The sequence below is a fragment of the Lactuca sativa genome, chromosome 2, assembly GCF_002870075.4.
Source record: "Lactuca sativa cultivar Salinas chromosome 2, Lsat_Salinas_v11, whole genome shotgun sequence".
NCBI classification, from domain to species: Eukaryota; Viridiplantae; Streptophyta; class Magnoliopsida; order Asterales; family Asteraceae; genus Lactuca; species Lactuca sativa.
This window is the reverse complement of record NC_056624.2, coordinates 89,839,064-89,854,780: the sequence shown is the minus strand read 5'-3', so window position 1 is coordinate 89,854,780 and position 15,717 is coordinate 89,839,064. Positions and strand designations below refer to the sequence as shown.

Below are 15,717 nucleotides of genomic sequence, written 5' to 3'. Positions count from 1 at the left end.
CAACAGTGCGAGGTGGGTTACCTTCCAGTAGAAGTGGGTCTAAGGCCACATTGCCGACCCACTAGTAGGATTTGTTTTTTAGATAATTGTCTTTATGATAATTGCCTGGTATGTCACTATCTGCTACGTTTTATGCGCTAGTATGGTATGATATTATGTGATAGTGGTAGTAGGGGGAATAGTCCCTGTATCCGGTCGAAAGGACCAAAGGGGTTGATCGGGCACCCCGGTATGCATGACAGTATGTTTATGTTATGTTATTATATGGTAGTGGTATGGGTGAAATAGTCCCCTTAACCAGTTAATATACATCGGAGGGTATGTCGGGCACCCAGATACGCCTGACATGGGGTAGGTCGGGCACCTCGGGATGCCTGACAGTGGGGTAGGTTGAGCACCCTGGTATGCTCAATAGGGTAGGTCGAGCACTTACATATGCGTGACAGGGTAGGTCGGGCCCCCAAATATGCCTGACGAGGTAGGTCGGGCACCCATATATGCCTGGCAGTATGTGATTTGTATGGTATTTGGTATGATGGGGGAACTCACTAAGCTTCGTGCTTACGGTTTTCAGTTTTGGTTTCAGGTAGTTCATTTTCAAAGGAAAGGAGTCGGCTTGATCGCATCGCATCACACTATGTTTTTCGCATATGAGATCTTTGGGATTATACGCTGATATTTTTCTTATGATAACTTGTTTTGATTATTGACACTTTGGTTTTGACATGAGATTTTATTATGGATGTTACTATACTAATTGGTTTTATAATAACTTAATTAAAAACGAAATTTTTGGTTTCAAATTTTAGGATGTTACAGATAATCTCTCTATATGCATCCACCAAAACGAGTCACCATACCACTAATGTATGTTAGTCCTTTACTTGATTATAGGTGTTGTTAAGCCTCTAAGACTTATATGAAATAAGCATTCAAAGGAGAACCAACTAAATCACTCTAAACAAGACAACAATTACAAGAAAAAAATGGAGAGGGGGGGGGGGGGGGCTCTAGAAGCTCTCGACTTTCATCCAAAAGAAGAAGAGAAAAACTTACGTGTTTTTTTTTCTCTCTCTCTCTCTCCTATATAATTACACATGCAAATGAAAGCCCATGCTATCATTTAATAACTTCATGAGTTGCAAGTAATCTATGATGCATAAGTGAAAGTCAAAAAACCAATCCCTTCCATATTTTACTAGATATGGATGGTTTTATGGAGAGAGAGAGAGAAAGGGATAGAGTGCCCAACACTTCTTCTCAACATTATAATGTAAAGTACATATGTTTGTGGTCTTCTATAAGTCCAAAAATGTTATTCATAACTTATTTAATCATTACATGTGATAAAACAACTAATTATACTCTATTTTATTATGAGTTTTATAAAACAATAAGTCTCTAATTAAATACAAGTATTCATTTAATTTATTAATAATTATATTACTTAATAAATAATCAATCATTGTTACTTGTTATTAGTTGTGACCATATAAGATCATATTATATTGACAAATACCATTTCATAATAATTATTGAGCATAAAGATCTTGAATTCTAACAATAGATATTGCTAAACTATCCTTACAACCTTCCTTATCATGGAACATACTTGCAAGGCTTGTATCAAATTTCAAGCTTCCATGTCTTACTTTAAAGCTAGTTAGTTTGGTATTTAAGATTGCTTTGTAGTCAACGTGACAACCATCCAACAAAATTATTCCATCCTTAAGGATAAAATCATCAATAACCAAGTTTGTTTTCTTTCATTTATATGTTATATTTTCAAGCCTTATATACCATATTGTTTATATTGTTTAGTTGTTTTATACATTTATTATATTGGTTTCTTTTTAGTTAGTTTTTTGTGTAGGATTTTCAGCCAAAACAATCTTAAACGACTTATTTCAGTTTCACTGCACATCCATTACCCTGTGGGTCGTGCTAAGCACGCCATCTAAACATCCCTACTATATATATATATATATATATATATATATATATATATATATATATATAGAGAGAGAGAGAGAGAGAGAGAGAAAGAGAGAGAGAGTATGAACCATTCACAATAAAAAAGTTTCAATAAAAACATTATAAATTTTGATAAAACAATTTCAATCAAAACATTAAGATTTTGCATATATGCAAAAATTAAGAAAATTTCTTTGAAAAACACAATATTTATTTCTTTGGAATGCTAAATGCTAATGTGTGCATATATTTCATGTGTATACATGCTGAAGAAAAACTATATACATGTATACAATCTAAAAATAATAATTTTAGTTTCTTTTTTCCAAATGATGTAGACGTACTTGTTATATGTGTATGTATGTATGGATGAGTCTTTGTGTATGCAAGGTTGTAGAACTCATTACTCGGTATCTGTTTGGACGACTACTGAGTAGCGAGTATTCAAGAGTACTCGGATTTGGTAATTCAAGTAGAAATATTTTTAAGGAAATTATATATGTCAAAATAATAAGTTCAAATTATAAATTAATTGAAATATACAACAAAACTAGATACATGTGAATACACAAAAACTAAAAAAACACATAATGGTCTCATTTCGTGAATAATTACTGAATATTTAAGATATATATATATATATATATATATATATATATATATATATATATATATATATATATATATATATATATTAATAATCACATATGTTTGTGTTTAATAATAAATCATTAACTATATTGTACATATTAATCACCGAGTTTTACAACACTACTTAATTCAGTAAGTGATTGGAGGAGTGTACTCGGGATTCTGTAACTTGCCTCGGTAAGGGGTGAAGTAGCAAGTACTTGGAGGAGTAATCGACCAACTCGGCGAATTTTAAAAGACTGTGTGTATTTGTGTTAGAAAGATATTTTTGTTTTTTATCTTCTTCAAACCAATACCACCGAAGAGACAAAAAAAAATCAGTACTTTAAAAGGAAAGCAGCAAAGATATCAAAATCGGATCCTAATGTTCCCAAATGAACAACAATATGTGCCCAAATGAACCCTAAATACGAACCTAGTCCATCGGCTAGTCGAAAGCCAACTCACTTCTGATACAAAGAGACATCGTCACCATGGCAAGCATAGTGGTGTTAAAACTTATTATTCGGAAATGATAGTCATTGTTTCAACTCGTTATTGAGCAACTCTATGGTACATTTTTTTCTTTTAAAATTTATGGCATCTCTCACTCTTTCATATGGTTTATTAGAGAGATGCAGATGTATACATTCAATATATAGATATAAAAAGAAGAGTTAATGAAGAGAGAAAAATGCATGGTTTTATTAGGAGGTGGCGATGCAGAATGGCTCCCACATCAGAAGTGACCGTCTTGGCTCTTTGCAACCCTTTAATGAAGGTAGCAAGCAGTCTGCTTTGTTACCTCTGAGCAGAACCAGGTCGTTGGTTTTTGTTGGTGGGCGGTGTTGGGTGATGAGAGGATCAAAGACACTGGCGACAGTTGGTTTCGCCCTCCAGAAGTACTGGTATGAGTTGAAGGAGGTGGCAGTCGTTGGTGGGGGCAATGGTGGCAGCCCGGTTGCTCGGGGTGGTCGTGGAACAGATTGCTTAATTTGTGATGCTGATGGTGGGGTTGCAGATGCTTCCTCCTCCTCCACAACTTGTAACTTTTCTAAGTTTGCTGTTCTTGCGTTAAGCTTTCGGGACCATGAGGGATTCTCATTGTCTCTTTCGGTGATCCTCTTAGTCGATACCATAGATCTGTGTAGCTTTATCATGCCCCTAGTCAAATTCGGTGGTCTCACTTTCAAGATTCCCATTTCATTATCGGTGAAGTTGCTTTTTATCTCACCTTCATCCTTATCTTCGACGTCGATGTTGTCTTCTTGTGGTTTTTCTTCCTCAGTTATGCTGAAGATGTCCTGAAGATCTTGTTTGGATGCTTGGTCGTTAGGGTTGTCGATGAGCGTGAGGAGAAAACGACCATCTTGGCGCTGAGCTTCAAAGTAGTTTTGTTGGGGAACCGATACAGCTTCAAGGACTAAACGTCCGTCGACCCGATGAGAATGCATGTGAAGTGACGGCCCGTCGGTATGGGCTGTTGCGAGAGATGAAAGAGGCGGAGGTAGAGATCGAGCTTGTTGGACTTTTTTAGTTGTCAAGCATGTCACATGCTTGACAACTTTTTGTTCCTCCATATCTGTTTCTTTTATCTCGACTTCTTCTTCTTGGGTCTCATGTATCTTATTCTCGTCACCTGTTTCTGAGGATATTGGATAAGACGAGAACACATCTGATCCAGTCTCAGAGCCCAGACTCTCGGTACAAACCTTAAGACTCTTCTCGCTCAACGAGCTAGCAGACTTCTTAACAAGTGGATGAACATATGGTGGTGGAAGTTTCACCGAATCGTCTTGCACCTTTTGCGACATAATCGCCGTCCAAATATCGATCCTACTCGGATTCTTGTTGGCGTTTCCGATCACCTCGCACTCTTCTTCGTCCTCTTCGGACGATGAAGAAAAATCGATTGCGATCTGCTCAGATGATGCGATCTTCTTCATAGTGGGAGAGACCGACAACCCGTTGTCTGACAACCACCGCTTTGAGGACATGTCAGCGGACAAAGTCCGCCGGAGTGACCCAGCCCTGGTGGTCTTCTCGTGGTTGTCGGAACCCTGCAGGATCGACACTATACCTTGCATCTGGGTCATGTAATTGACTTAAGATGATCAATTACTGTGAATAGAAGGTGAATTAAAGGTAGATGAACACAAGCACATGCCGATGAAGGGTTGAAGGAGCGGTGGTATTTGTAGGGAAAGGACAATGGAACCGAGTTCATTGGGACCCAACTTTTTGTTCCGTTTCAACTTAATAATTAATTAATTAAATTTGTCGGATAATAAAAATATTTTTAATGGTACACAAATGGCATCCTCACACTCTGGACTGGAGTCCATGATTGATAATAATTTAATATCTAGATTTTTTCTCTTTATACTAGTATTTCACAATATGTATTTTTGTTTATATTTCATCAACCTCTCGATTTTATTCATTTATATAAATAGTTGTAATATAAAATTTATTTGACAAATGACTTTGTATTAGTTATTTAGCTAATAAATTTTAGAAATTTTTTTAATGAAATTCCTTAAGAAAATGAAATCATCTTTTGATTGAATAACCCAAAAATACTTATTCAATACATGGTAACTAGCTTTAACAAATAAAAAACACATTGAAAAATTACAACCTTCTTTTGTGATTAGTTTATTATATAAAAAATTAAAAGGTTAAAATTCGAAGCTTTTTATGATATTTTTTTGTGTACAGAGTATGAATACAAGAGGCTAAAAGGGTGGGACCTATCACAGGCTGTCGAGACACTCAAAGGGAAGTCCCGCGAAACTCAGTGCTGTATACGTAGGTGAACAAACGACAACTACGTCGTTTTATCCAAAAAAGTATCTGACGTTGATTGCATCGAACCACTTTTATTTATGAAAAACAAATGGCCGCGCGCATAGGCAATCGCAAGTCCCAAATCTAATATAGAATTTAACATGGGATCTTTCCTAAAATTTTAGTTCAGTTTATGTTTTAGTTTTAAAATAATTTTTGTTTATGAAAAAGTCCTAAAAACTGATAAAAATTTGCATTTTAATCATTTTTAATTGGTTGAAACCGATAACAAATTAATTTGGAACTATTTCATAAATTGACGCAAAATATTATGACTTTTCTGCAAAAACAAAAAATATTAAGGTTTTTCTACAAACAAAAACTTTATTATTATTATAATTATTATTATTATATTAAAAATATAAATAACTATATTATTTTTTAAATTTGTTATTATTAATATTGTTAATAATACATATAAATACATTTAAATTAAAAAAATATATTAAAGACATTTTATAAATGTGAAGGTTGAGCGGATGGTAATGCATTAAGCTTTGAAATCATGAAAGTCTGTTTGTATATTCTAACTTTGTATATGGTCATTTCACATTTGTTATTATTGTTTTTAATTCAGAATATTAACATTTAACAATTTAAAAGAAGCTACTGAATTTTCAAATTGTTTACAAATAGTGAGCATGTGATATGCATGTATGTCTTGTGTTTAAGTATTTGAATTACCAACATATGTCTTGCTCTTTTTAATTACTTTATCCTTGTGGTTTTTTTTGGAAACAAATCCGATATAATGTGATAAAGCAAAATAAGTCATATCACTTTCTATGAAATAAGATATTTTAATTAATATTTCGAATTTTGATATGGGCCACCAATGTAAATATTTATTGTGGATTTGTTAGATTTGAAAAGAAATCATTATACCTTAAGAAATTTTATATACAAAGTGAGAAATTCTTTTATCTTAAACTATTTATACATAATTTTACAAATAAGCAACTTCTTTTAAATTGTTAAGTGTTAATATTTTGAGTTGAAAACAATAATAAGTGTGACATCCCTCTGATACCAACTGTGACATCCCCAAAATCACGGCCAGAAAAGACCGGTTTAATTTATGCTTTTAAAATAATTTCAGAGTAATCTTTTGATTAAAAGAGTTGCGGAATTCGTTCCCAAAACAAAATATGATAAAATAAGATTTACCAAAGCATTTCTTAAAGAAATGTATTTTTCATTATATTACAATACTCTGGATGTCATGTTCCGATAAACAGACCAAAAGCATAAACATTTCAATACAGATCTTACAACAGTTATTTACAACAACAGGTCTATAATGCAAAAATAACTTGACAAGTCATCCAACTTATGCTCTGGTGCCACTACCTGTAATACAAAGAAATTGAGTGGGTCAGGCTTGGGAGCCTGGTGAGCATATAGGGTTTTCAACCCACAATAAATAATTATATTTAATTCCACCAACCAACAATAACCCAATTGCTCATTCCCGTTATTCTCACTTTACATCCTTAAGACAACTAACATAAGGGACCTAGTCTAAGAATATTTCATCGGGGCGACAACACATGCTTCGGGGGTTCCTCAGCAATATAAGTCAAATAAGGCAACTATGAGGGGGGGGGGGGGGATGGAGTACAGCGAATGAACACCCAAGTTCATTAACACCTACAAGTGGCGAACCTGCTAGCGTTCGACAAGACTGTCTAGAAAAGTCTGTGGTCGTCATCTAAACTCCGCTAGATGACTAAATCAAAAACATCGAGGTCTCTCATCTTTTTATCACAAGACAACTATCTACCCATGTTCTACCCAACATTTTAGTAGATAAAATATACATTTTCATACAAAACACATTCCAGATAAAAGATGAGACACATACACATAACACATATTTCATAGAGAATAAATCATATCCATGAGATAGAAGAAAATGAATATACATTCACACATATAACAACAAAATATACACATAACACGTATTTCGTATAAAATACTTCATAATTATGCGTTAGAAGAAAGTAACTACACACTCACTTGATCAGAAGATGATCAGACAGCACTACGGCTTGTAGAAGTAGTATTCTTCGCTAGATCTGGAAGATCTTCACAAAAACCGGACTCCTCGTGGGCAGAGCTTCGGCTCGGGAATTACACTTCTCGGGATCTTCGGGGCTTCGGGATATTTCTTGCACGTAAATCGAGGTAAAACGGGAGAGAGAGGAGAGAAAATAGCAACCCTAAACGGCTGGCCCTTCAAATCTATTTATAGGGCAAATTTGGCTCTTGCCACGTCGTGGCACCCTTTTTCCACGTCGTGGGCTTGGTCGTCACTGCATACGTCATCACAAGTTACGTCTGGGGGACTCCCCGAGGTGTCAGAAGACTTGCCACGTCATGGCACTACTTGCCACGTCGTGGTCTCTGACACAGCTTTGGGGTTCGCGCCCCAAACTTCAGAAACTCATAACTTTGGCATACGAACTCCGTTTCTGACGTTCTTTATATCGACGCGAAGGTGAGATTATGATCTACAACTCTCGTTTAGACTACATTGGCTAATTTTGAATTGATTTTTAATATATTATAAGTATATTACTTATATAGTATTTTTAGTATGCTGGGACACGAAAACTCTATTCGAAATTCATAACTCCTTCATCTAAACTCCGTTTTCGTATGTATTTTTATCGTTGGACTACTATCAATGAGATCTTCAATTCTCATTTAGAAATTTTTGGCTAAATATCACTCGATCTCTATTTCGAGTATTCAGGCTGCATACCGCTAAGTCGAAACTTCGAAAAATCATAACTTCCTCATACGAAGTCAGATTTTGGCGTTCTTTTCATGCACGCTCTCGGTTTAACTAACCCTACGACTTTCGTTTAGATCACTAAGGCTAGATATCGCTCTATCTTAAATTCATATTTTACGTCATTCGGCATCATGCCGGTTCTGTCGCGAAACTTCGACAGGTCATAACTTCTTCGTTATAACTCGGATTTCGGCATTCCTTATATCTCCGGAATCCTTGTTTCGACCACTACAACTTTATGAAAAGATAACGGGCTTATCTCACACATTAATTTTGACGCTTACTTTTTTCCTTTATTGATTATATCTTTATAATTAAATAATAAGCACACAAATACACATAAATCACATAATACTCAAATATTTCATCATTAATACTTCAAAAAGAGTTACAAGGATTAACCTAGACTATTACATCAACGAAAATGCCTAGCCTGGAAACACGGGCGTTACAATTCTATCCCCCTTAGGATGATTCCGTCCTCGGAATCACACATCAACAAACAAATGCGGATAGCGACTCAACATGTCACTCTCCGTTTCCCAAGTGAGATTTGGCCCATTCGTATGTTTCCAACGGACAAGCACTAATTCGACCATCTTGCGTCGAAGCTTCTTAGTCTTTCGGTCAACAATTTCCTTTGGTTCTTCAATTAACCTCTTGTTTTCATCAATTCTCGATTCAGAAATTGGAATTATATTTGGAACTTCTCCCGTGAACTTCCTCAAATAACACATATGAAAAGTGTTGTGAATTCCATTTAGTTCTTCGGGTAATTCGAGCTTGTAAGCTTGGTTCCCAACCCTCTAAAGAACTTTAAACGGTCCAATAAACCTTGGACTCAACTTTCCCCTTTTACCAAATCTTATAAGTCCCTTCCACGGCAAGACTTTAAGCAAAACCGAATCTCCAACTTCAAAAGTCATCGGCCTTCGCTTCTTGTCAGCATAGCTCTTTTGATGATCTTGAGCTGCTAACATTCTTTCCCTGATCACCTTCAACTTCTCAGCAGTCTGATGGACCATCTCGGGTCCCATAAACAGCTTTTCCCCAGCCTCAAGCCAACAAGACGATGTACGACACTTCTGTCCGTACAAAGCTTGATAAGGTGCCATCTTTATGCTCGAGTGGAAACTATTATTGTAGGAAAATTCTACCAAAGGTAAATGTTCATCCTAGTTACCTAGGAACTCTAGGGTACATGCTCTCAGCATATCTTCAAGTGTTTGTATCGTTCTTTCGCTCTAACCATCAGTCTGTGGATGGTAAGTTGTACTTAAACACAACTTGGTACCCATTTCCTCTTGTAGACTTTTCCAAAACCTTGAGATGAAACGGCTGTCACGATCCGACACAATCGTTAACGGGACACCGTGAAGCCTCACAATTTCCTTCACATAAGAATTCACAAGCTTATCCATAGACCATTTCTTCTTGGCTGCTATGAAATGCGCACTCTTAGTGAATCGATCAATGACCACCCAAATCATGTCGTGACCATTCTTTGTTCGGGGTAGTTTAGTGACAAAATCCATAGCAATGTCTTCCCATTTACCCATATGGTTTCTGATGTTGTGTCTTGACTCTTGCACAAGTCACACACTCGGCCACATAGTTTGCAACATCAAGCTTCATCGTCGGCCACCAGTAGTAGGGTTTCAGGTCCCTATACATTTTAGTGCTGCCAGGATGAATTGAGTACATGGTTTTGTGAGCTTCTTCCATCAGAAGATCTGTTATTCCTCCTGACTTAGGTACCCAAATACGATCTTGGAATACCTTCAGTCCATGACCGTTTGTACCAAACATCAACGTTTTGCCCAAACGTTCCTCCTTCCGGTCATTCTTTTCAGAAGCTTCTTCTTAAGCTTTCTTTATACTCTCCACAATTGTCGAGACAACTTATATTCTCAATGCTCTTGGCCTTTTTCTCTCAACAGTGACTTTCCGACTGAGAGCATCAGCAACAGCATTAGCTTTACCGAGATGGTAAAGTATCTTACAGTCGTAGTCCTTGAGTAACTCGAGCCAGCGTCGTTGCCTCATATTTAACTCTTTCTGATTAAAGAGATATCGGAGACTCTTATGATCAGTGAAAGGTTTACACTTCGTGCCATAGAGGTAATGCCTCCATACTTTTAGAGCAAAAACTACCGCTGCCAACTCCAAGTCATGAGTAGGGTAGTTCCTTTAATGCTCTTTCAGTTGTCGAGACGCATACGCGATCACCTTATCTCTTTGGGTCAAAACACAACCCAATCCAACTCCAGACGCATCGCTATAAACAGCGAAGTCTTCAACTCCATCGGGTAGAGATAAAATCGATGCCTCGCATAGCTTCTTCTTTAGCTTCTTGAATGCTTTTTTATGCTTATCACTCCAAGAATAAGTAGCTCCTTAGTGGGTAATTCTCTCTCTCTCTCTCTCTCTCTCTCTATATATATATATGTATATATCTATATCTATATATATATATATATATATATATATATATATATATATATATAAACTTCAAGTATATATAGATGTTTCAACGCAACGTGCGGGCATTCGTATAGTTTATATATAAAACCAACAAAATTTCAATTTATCATTGCTAATGTACGACGATATTTTTCTGTCTTACTACTTCTTCAAAAAGAGTTTAATAAATAAAAACCGTAATTATACTATTACAAAGATAAGTGAGATAAATAAATAAATAAATGTTAAAATTATTATTTTATGTGAATTATTAATTTAAAAGAAAAAAATAAAAGGTAAATGATAAAAAGAAAGATTTATATCAATTTGGACACAACAGTCCGGAATTCAAATTTTAGATCGGTTGGTTTTTAGCCGACACAACCTAAATGAGAATTGAAGATCCCATTAATTTGAGCTCAACAATATAAATACAGTCGAAAACAGAGTCCATATGTAGAAGTTATGAATTTTAAACGGTCGTTATTAGTGTAATCTTCTCAGATAGTTAAATTTAGAATCAATTGAGAACTAGCTAATGGGGTCAAAAGTAAAGTTGTAGATCTCGTCGATACCTATGCGTGGATGTAAAGAACGTCAAAAACGGAACTCATATGGAAAATTTATGGATTTTAGAAGATAACTAGTTTTTGGAGTAACCAGCGAGCGACACGTGGCGCCACCTGAGCCACTGCTTCCTCACCAGGGATTGGCACCAGATGATGACACTTGGCCACAAATGCCCATCGTTCAGCAAGGGAACTCCCCGCATTCGAACCGGACTCAGCCTATAAATAGAGGTGTAAACCACCCCAAAACTCACACATTTCCCATTCTTTCTCTCTCAAACTTCTCTCTATACCCCTCCCAATCCCTAGAACTTCCCAAGTGCTAAGAGGTGAGTCTAGGAGCGCCAGAAGGCTCTAAGAAGAAGAGCTTTCAGCTTGGAAGTTTGGCCCCCACAGAGCCCGGTTCCTTGCCAAACCTCCTAGTTTCGCCGAAGGAAAATAGAATTGTTAGAAATGAAGCGTTGCCCGAGTTTGGAATCATCACTTTAACAAGTGAGTGCATGGTTACTTTCATCTTACATATAGATATGAAGTATTTAATATAAATTATGTGCTATGTGTGCATATTATCTATGTTCTTGATATCTATGCTGGATGAACAAATTATACATGCTTTATTCGATTTAAACTGTATACGTAATTTATGTCTATAATTATGATGGGTACAGATGGGTAGATGAAAGATGAGATGAGATGAAAGATAAAGGATGAAAGATGAGATGAATGATGAGAGACGAAAGATGATATCACACCCCCATACCAGAACAACGGAAACGTTCGGGGGTGGATGACATCATATGTAATATCACAAGAATTGAATCATAGTAATCATAGTAAACACAACCATTACAATGAATACATATATGAAACGGTATTTACATCTGTTTTGATTCTTGTTCTTATACATCAAAAGTATGATCAAAAGAAAAAGATGAAACTCTATACGCTCCGTCTTCTCAAAACTCTAGGAGGTACCTGTCTACTTATTTCCTGAGAATACAAGCAGTATTGAAAGAGTATCAACATAAAACTGGTGAGTTCATAAGCAGTGTTTTTGTAATGAAAACTTCTTGATGAATCTGTAAATTGTTCGTCGGTTTCCAAGAAAATCCAATATTTTCTTTAGTAAAAGTATGATAGTTCCAATTCTTTCTATGATCACTTAATTCATACTGGCTACGTATAAACCAATATCGAACAGATAGTTGATTATATGAATCTGCCCTAAGTCCACAACCAAACAAGGAACAGGAAATGAGGCGGAAACCACACATTCCACAGTCTATCGAATATTCTTCATACATAACCCTGATGCATAAACTAAGAAATCATATAATTAACTAATTTGTTTGTTACTGTATCTTGTTGTAGCATATGAAACATATCAGTTTGTATGCTTAATGACTAATAGAGATGTTGTATAATGAACTCTATATGAAAAACCATTGTATAAAATGTACTGTTTGAAAACCCTGACTATCACCAATATGTATAGTATATTCTGGTTGAAAACCCTGGCTACCACCAGTATGTATAGTAGTTTTATTAATTAAAATAAAACTAATGATGAATGAAATCTCGTAAACATATGTTAGTTTATACTTATTGTGAGTCGTATAACCATGCTTGATATGACCTAGTGACCTCTACGACGTTCTTCAGGCGTCGAACAGTATGATATTTGTCACCTAAGGCATGCCTGCCTAACTGTAGCTAGCAGTTCAGGTGTGGGATTGTCAGTCCCGAATAGATCTATTCACAAATCTCACGCTCTCCCTCTAGGATATTCTGGTTATACTATGATAGGATTTACTTCAGTACACCAAAGGGTACAATTTTGAAGATGTTGTCTCACAATCCTGTATTAACTAAGTTACATGTAGTATTGTTCTCTTGTATTTGAATCTGTGTGTACACTGTATAGGTAATAATTATACTTAAATAGTTTTTTAATGTTGTACTCTTGTAGTAATGTATATCATAAACTAAATCTGTCATAGTTTATATGTTTAGCAAATGTATAACTCTGAATTTGTAAAACTGTTTATTGAAAACCCCAAACTATACCTATTATAGTTTGCGTGTATGTTGTATACTTGATTTGTGTATTGTTCTGAAAACTATGCAATTATGGTTGTACGTTGAAAAACGTCCCTTATGCTCATCATATTACAAAAGGGATAAAATATCTAAATATTTTATGAAATGTGGAAACCATTTAGTTGTATCAATTGCATAAGTTTTAATGTGTTGAAATTGCTTTTGTATAATTTCGCAAAGAATTCTTTATGTTTGGCTTGTTATTCCCCCCTAAAAACGTTTAAAAACAGTAAAAGCGTAGGGGTATAAACTCACTGTTAGTCGTGTACAAACGTTGAATCAACGAACCGAAATGGAGACCATCAACTCTTAAGTGGTAGTGTGGCGCTTAACGGAATCCTAATAACAATTAAATACATATATGTATCTAAATTAGCGATTTCGTTAGATAAAGTGTTAGGAAAACACTTGCTTTCGGTTAAGGAATGTTACCGGGACTTGATTGAATCGAGGAAAGTGGGTTTCCAGTCAATTGCACCACTTAGGGAGTGTGTTCGGCCGTGAAGGGAGTGTATGACCGTGAACCATATACGACCGTAGACTGCCTCTCAAAGGGTGTACGACCTTTGAAGGTGTACGTCCGTGAATGAGTGTACGGTCAATGAAGATTTGTAGTTTTGAAGGGTGTACGGTCGTACACTCAAGAACAAAGATGCTAGATTTTGGTGAAAACGTGTTCTAGATGGTCTAAAACTACTCCCAATGATGATTCTTGATGATTTTCGGAAGAATAGAGGTGTTTTTGGGGTGTAAGGTCAAGAGTTTAGAGAGAGAAAGAGAGAGTGTTTGGCCAGAAAAATGTAAATGAAGGGTCGGGGTCTCGTATTTATAGGGGTTGTCGTTGGTCGGTGCTGGGGTCCACCCGACGTTGTCCGTAATCGAGTGTACGTTTGTACACGGGTGTGCAGTTGTGAACTCAAGTCAGGCCGTGAACTCGGTCTTGTTCGAAGGAATTCCGGAAATTTCGTGTGGTTTTGGTTCCGACTCGTATATAAAACTCAAATATATAATTAAATGATTTTCCAAACCGAAGGAAATTGACAGAACCCAATAAAATAAACTTTTATTAACGGAAATTAATTAACGGAAAGTAGAAAAAGGTTCAGGTTGTCACATCATCCCCCCGTTAGAGAGAATTTAATCCTGAAGTTGAGACACTGAATACAAGTCATGGACTCGGAAATAGATGAGGGTACTTCTGTTTCATTGAATCTTTGCGTTCCCAAGTGAATTCAGGTCCCCGCTTGGAATTCCCGCGAACCTTCACTATCGGGATACGACTTTGTTTCGTTCGTTTGACTTCCCGGTCCATGATTTATATGGGTTCTTCCACGAAGTGGAAACTCTCGTCTAGTTCGATCTCATCGTGGGGAATCACAAGTGTCTCATCAGACATAAACTTCTTTACGTTCGAGACGTGAAAGACAGGATGAATGTTACTAAGTTCTAGGGGTAAACGAAGTTTGTATGCTACGGGACCAATCCTAGCAAGGATCTAGAATGGTCCAATGTATCTTGGATTCAGCTTTCCACGCTTTCTGAAGCATATCGTGCCTTTCCAGGGTGAGACCTTCAAAAGAACACGGTCACCAACCTAGAACTCCAAGGGTTTTTGTCTCTTATCGGCGTAGCTCTTTTTTCTATCTCTTGAAGCCTTTAGTCGTTCTCGGATCTGTACGATCTTTTCAATCGTCTCTTGGATGATTTCTGGGTCAGTGAGAGAGCTATCGGGGACTTGACCCTTAACTAGATGCGTGTCAGCCACCTCAGCCCAACACAGAGGAGATCTGCACTTACGACCATAGAGGGATTCAAACAGCGCAGCCTTGATGCTGGTATGGTAGCTGTTGTTGTAGGAAAATTTGACTAAGGGTAGATGGATGTCCCACAACTTACCAAAATCTATGACACATGCTCTCAACATGTATTCCAATGTCTTAATGGTCCTCTCACTCTGCCCGCCTTTTTGTGGATGATAAGTTGTGCTCATATCCAGTTTAGTTCCAAGAGCCTTCTATAGTGACTGCCAAAATCTCGAGGTGAATTTTCTATCTCGATCGGGGATAATGGACACAGGAACACCATGCAGACGAACTATTTCTTGGATGTAGATTCGTGTAAGTCTCTCCATTTTGAAGTTTTCTTTGATTGGCAGGAAGTGGGCGGATTTATTTAATCGATCGACAATTACCCAGATCGCATCGTGCCCACTCGGAGACTTGGGAAACATAGTGATAAAATCCATTGTGATTCTTTCCCACTTCCACTCAGGTATTTTTGGCTGCTAAAGAAGACCTGAGGACTTTTGATGTTCAACCTTCACCTTAGTGC

General features: G+C 36.6%; 1 protein-coding gene across 1 annotated transcript; it reads right to left on the bottom strand.

Annotated features, from left to right (window-relative positions):
* Nucleotides 1-3,111: 3,111 nt before the first annotated feature.
* Nucleotides 3,112-4,784, bottom strand: LOC111910966 (protein FAF-like, chloroplastic). The gene has a single exon (XM_023906739.3). It carries the CDS (start codon nucleotides 4,698-4,700, stop codon nucleotides 3,312-3,314), a length of 1,389 nt encoding a protein of 462 aa, XP_023762507.1. The 5' UTR covers nucleotides 4,701-4,784; the 3' UTR covers nucleotides 3,112-3,311.
* Nucleotides 4,785-15,717: the final 10,933 nt, after the last annotated feature.

Coding starts and splice junctions, on each gene's coding strand:
- LOC111910966 (XM_023906739.3), bottom strand. CDS start 4,700: ATGACCCAGATGCAAGGTATAGTGTCGATCCTGCAGGGTTCCGACAAC.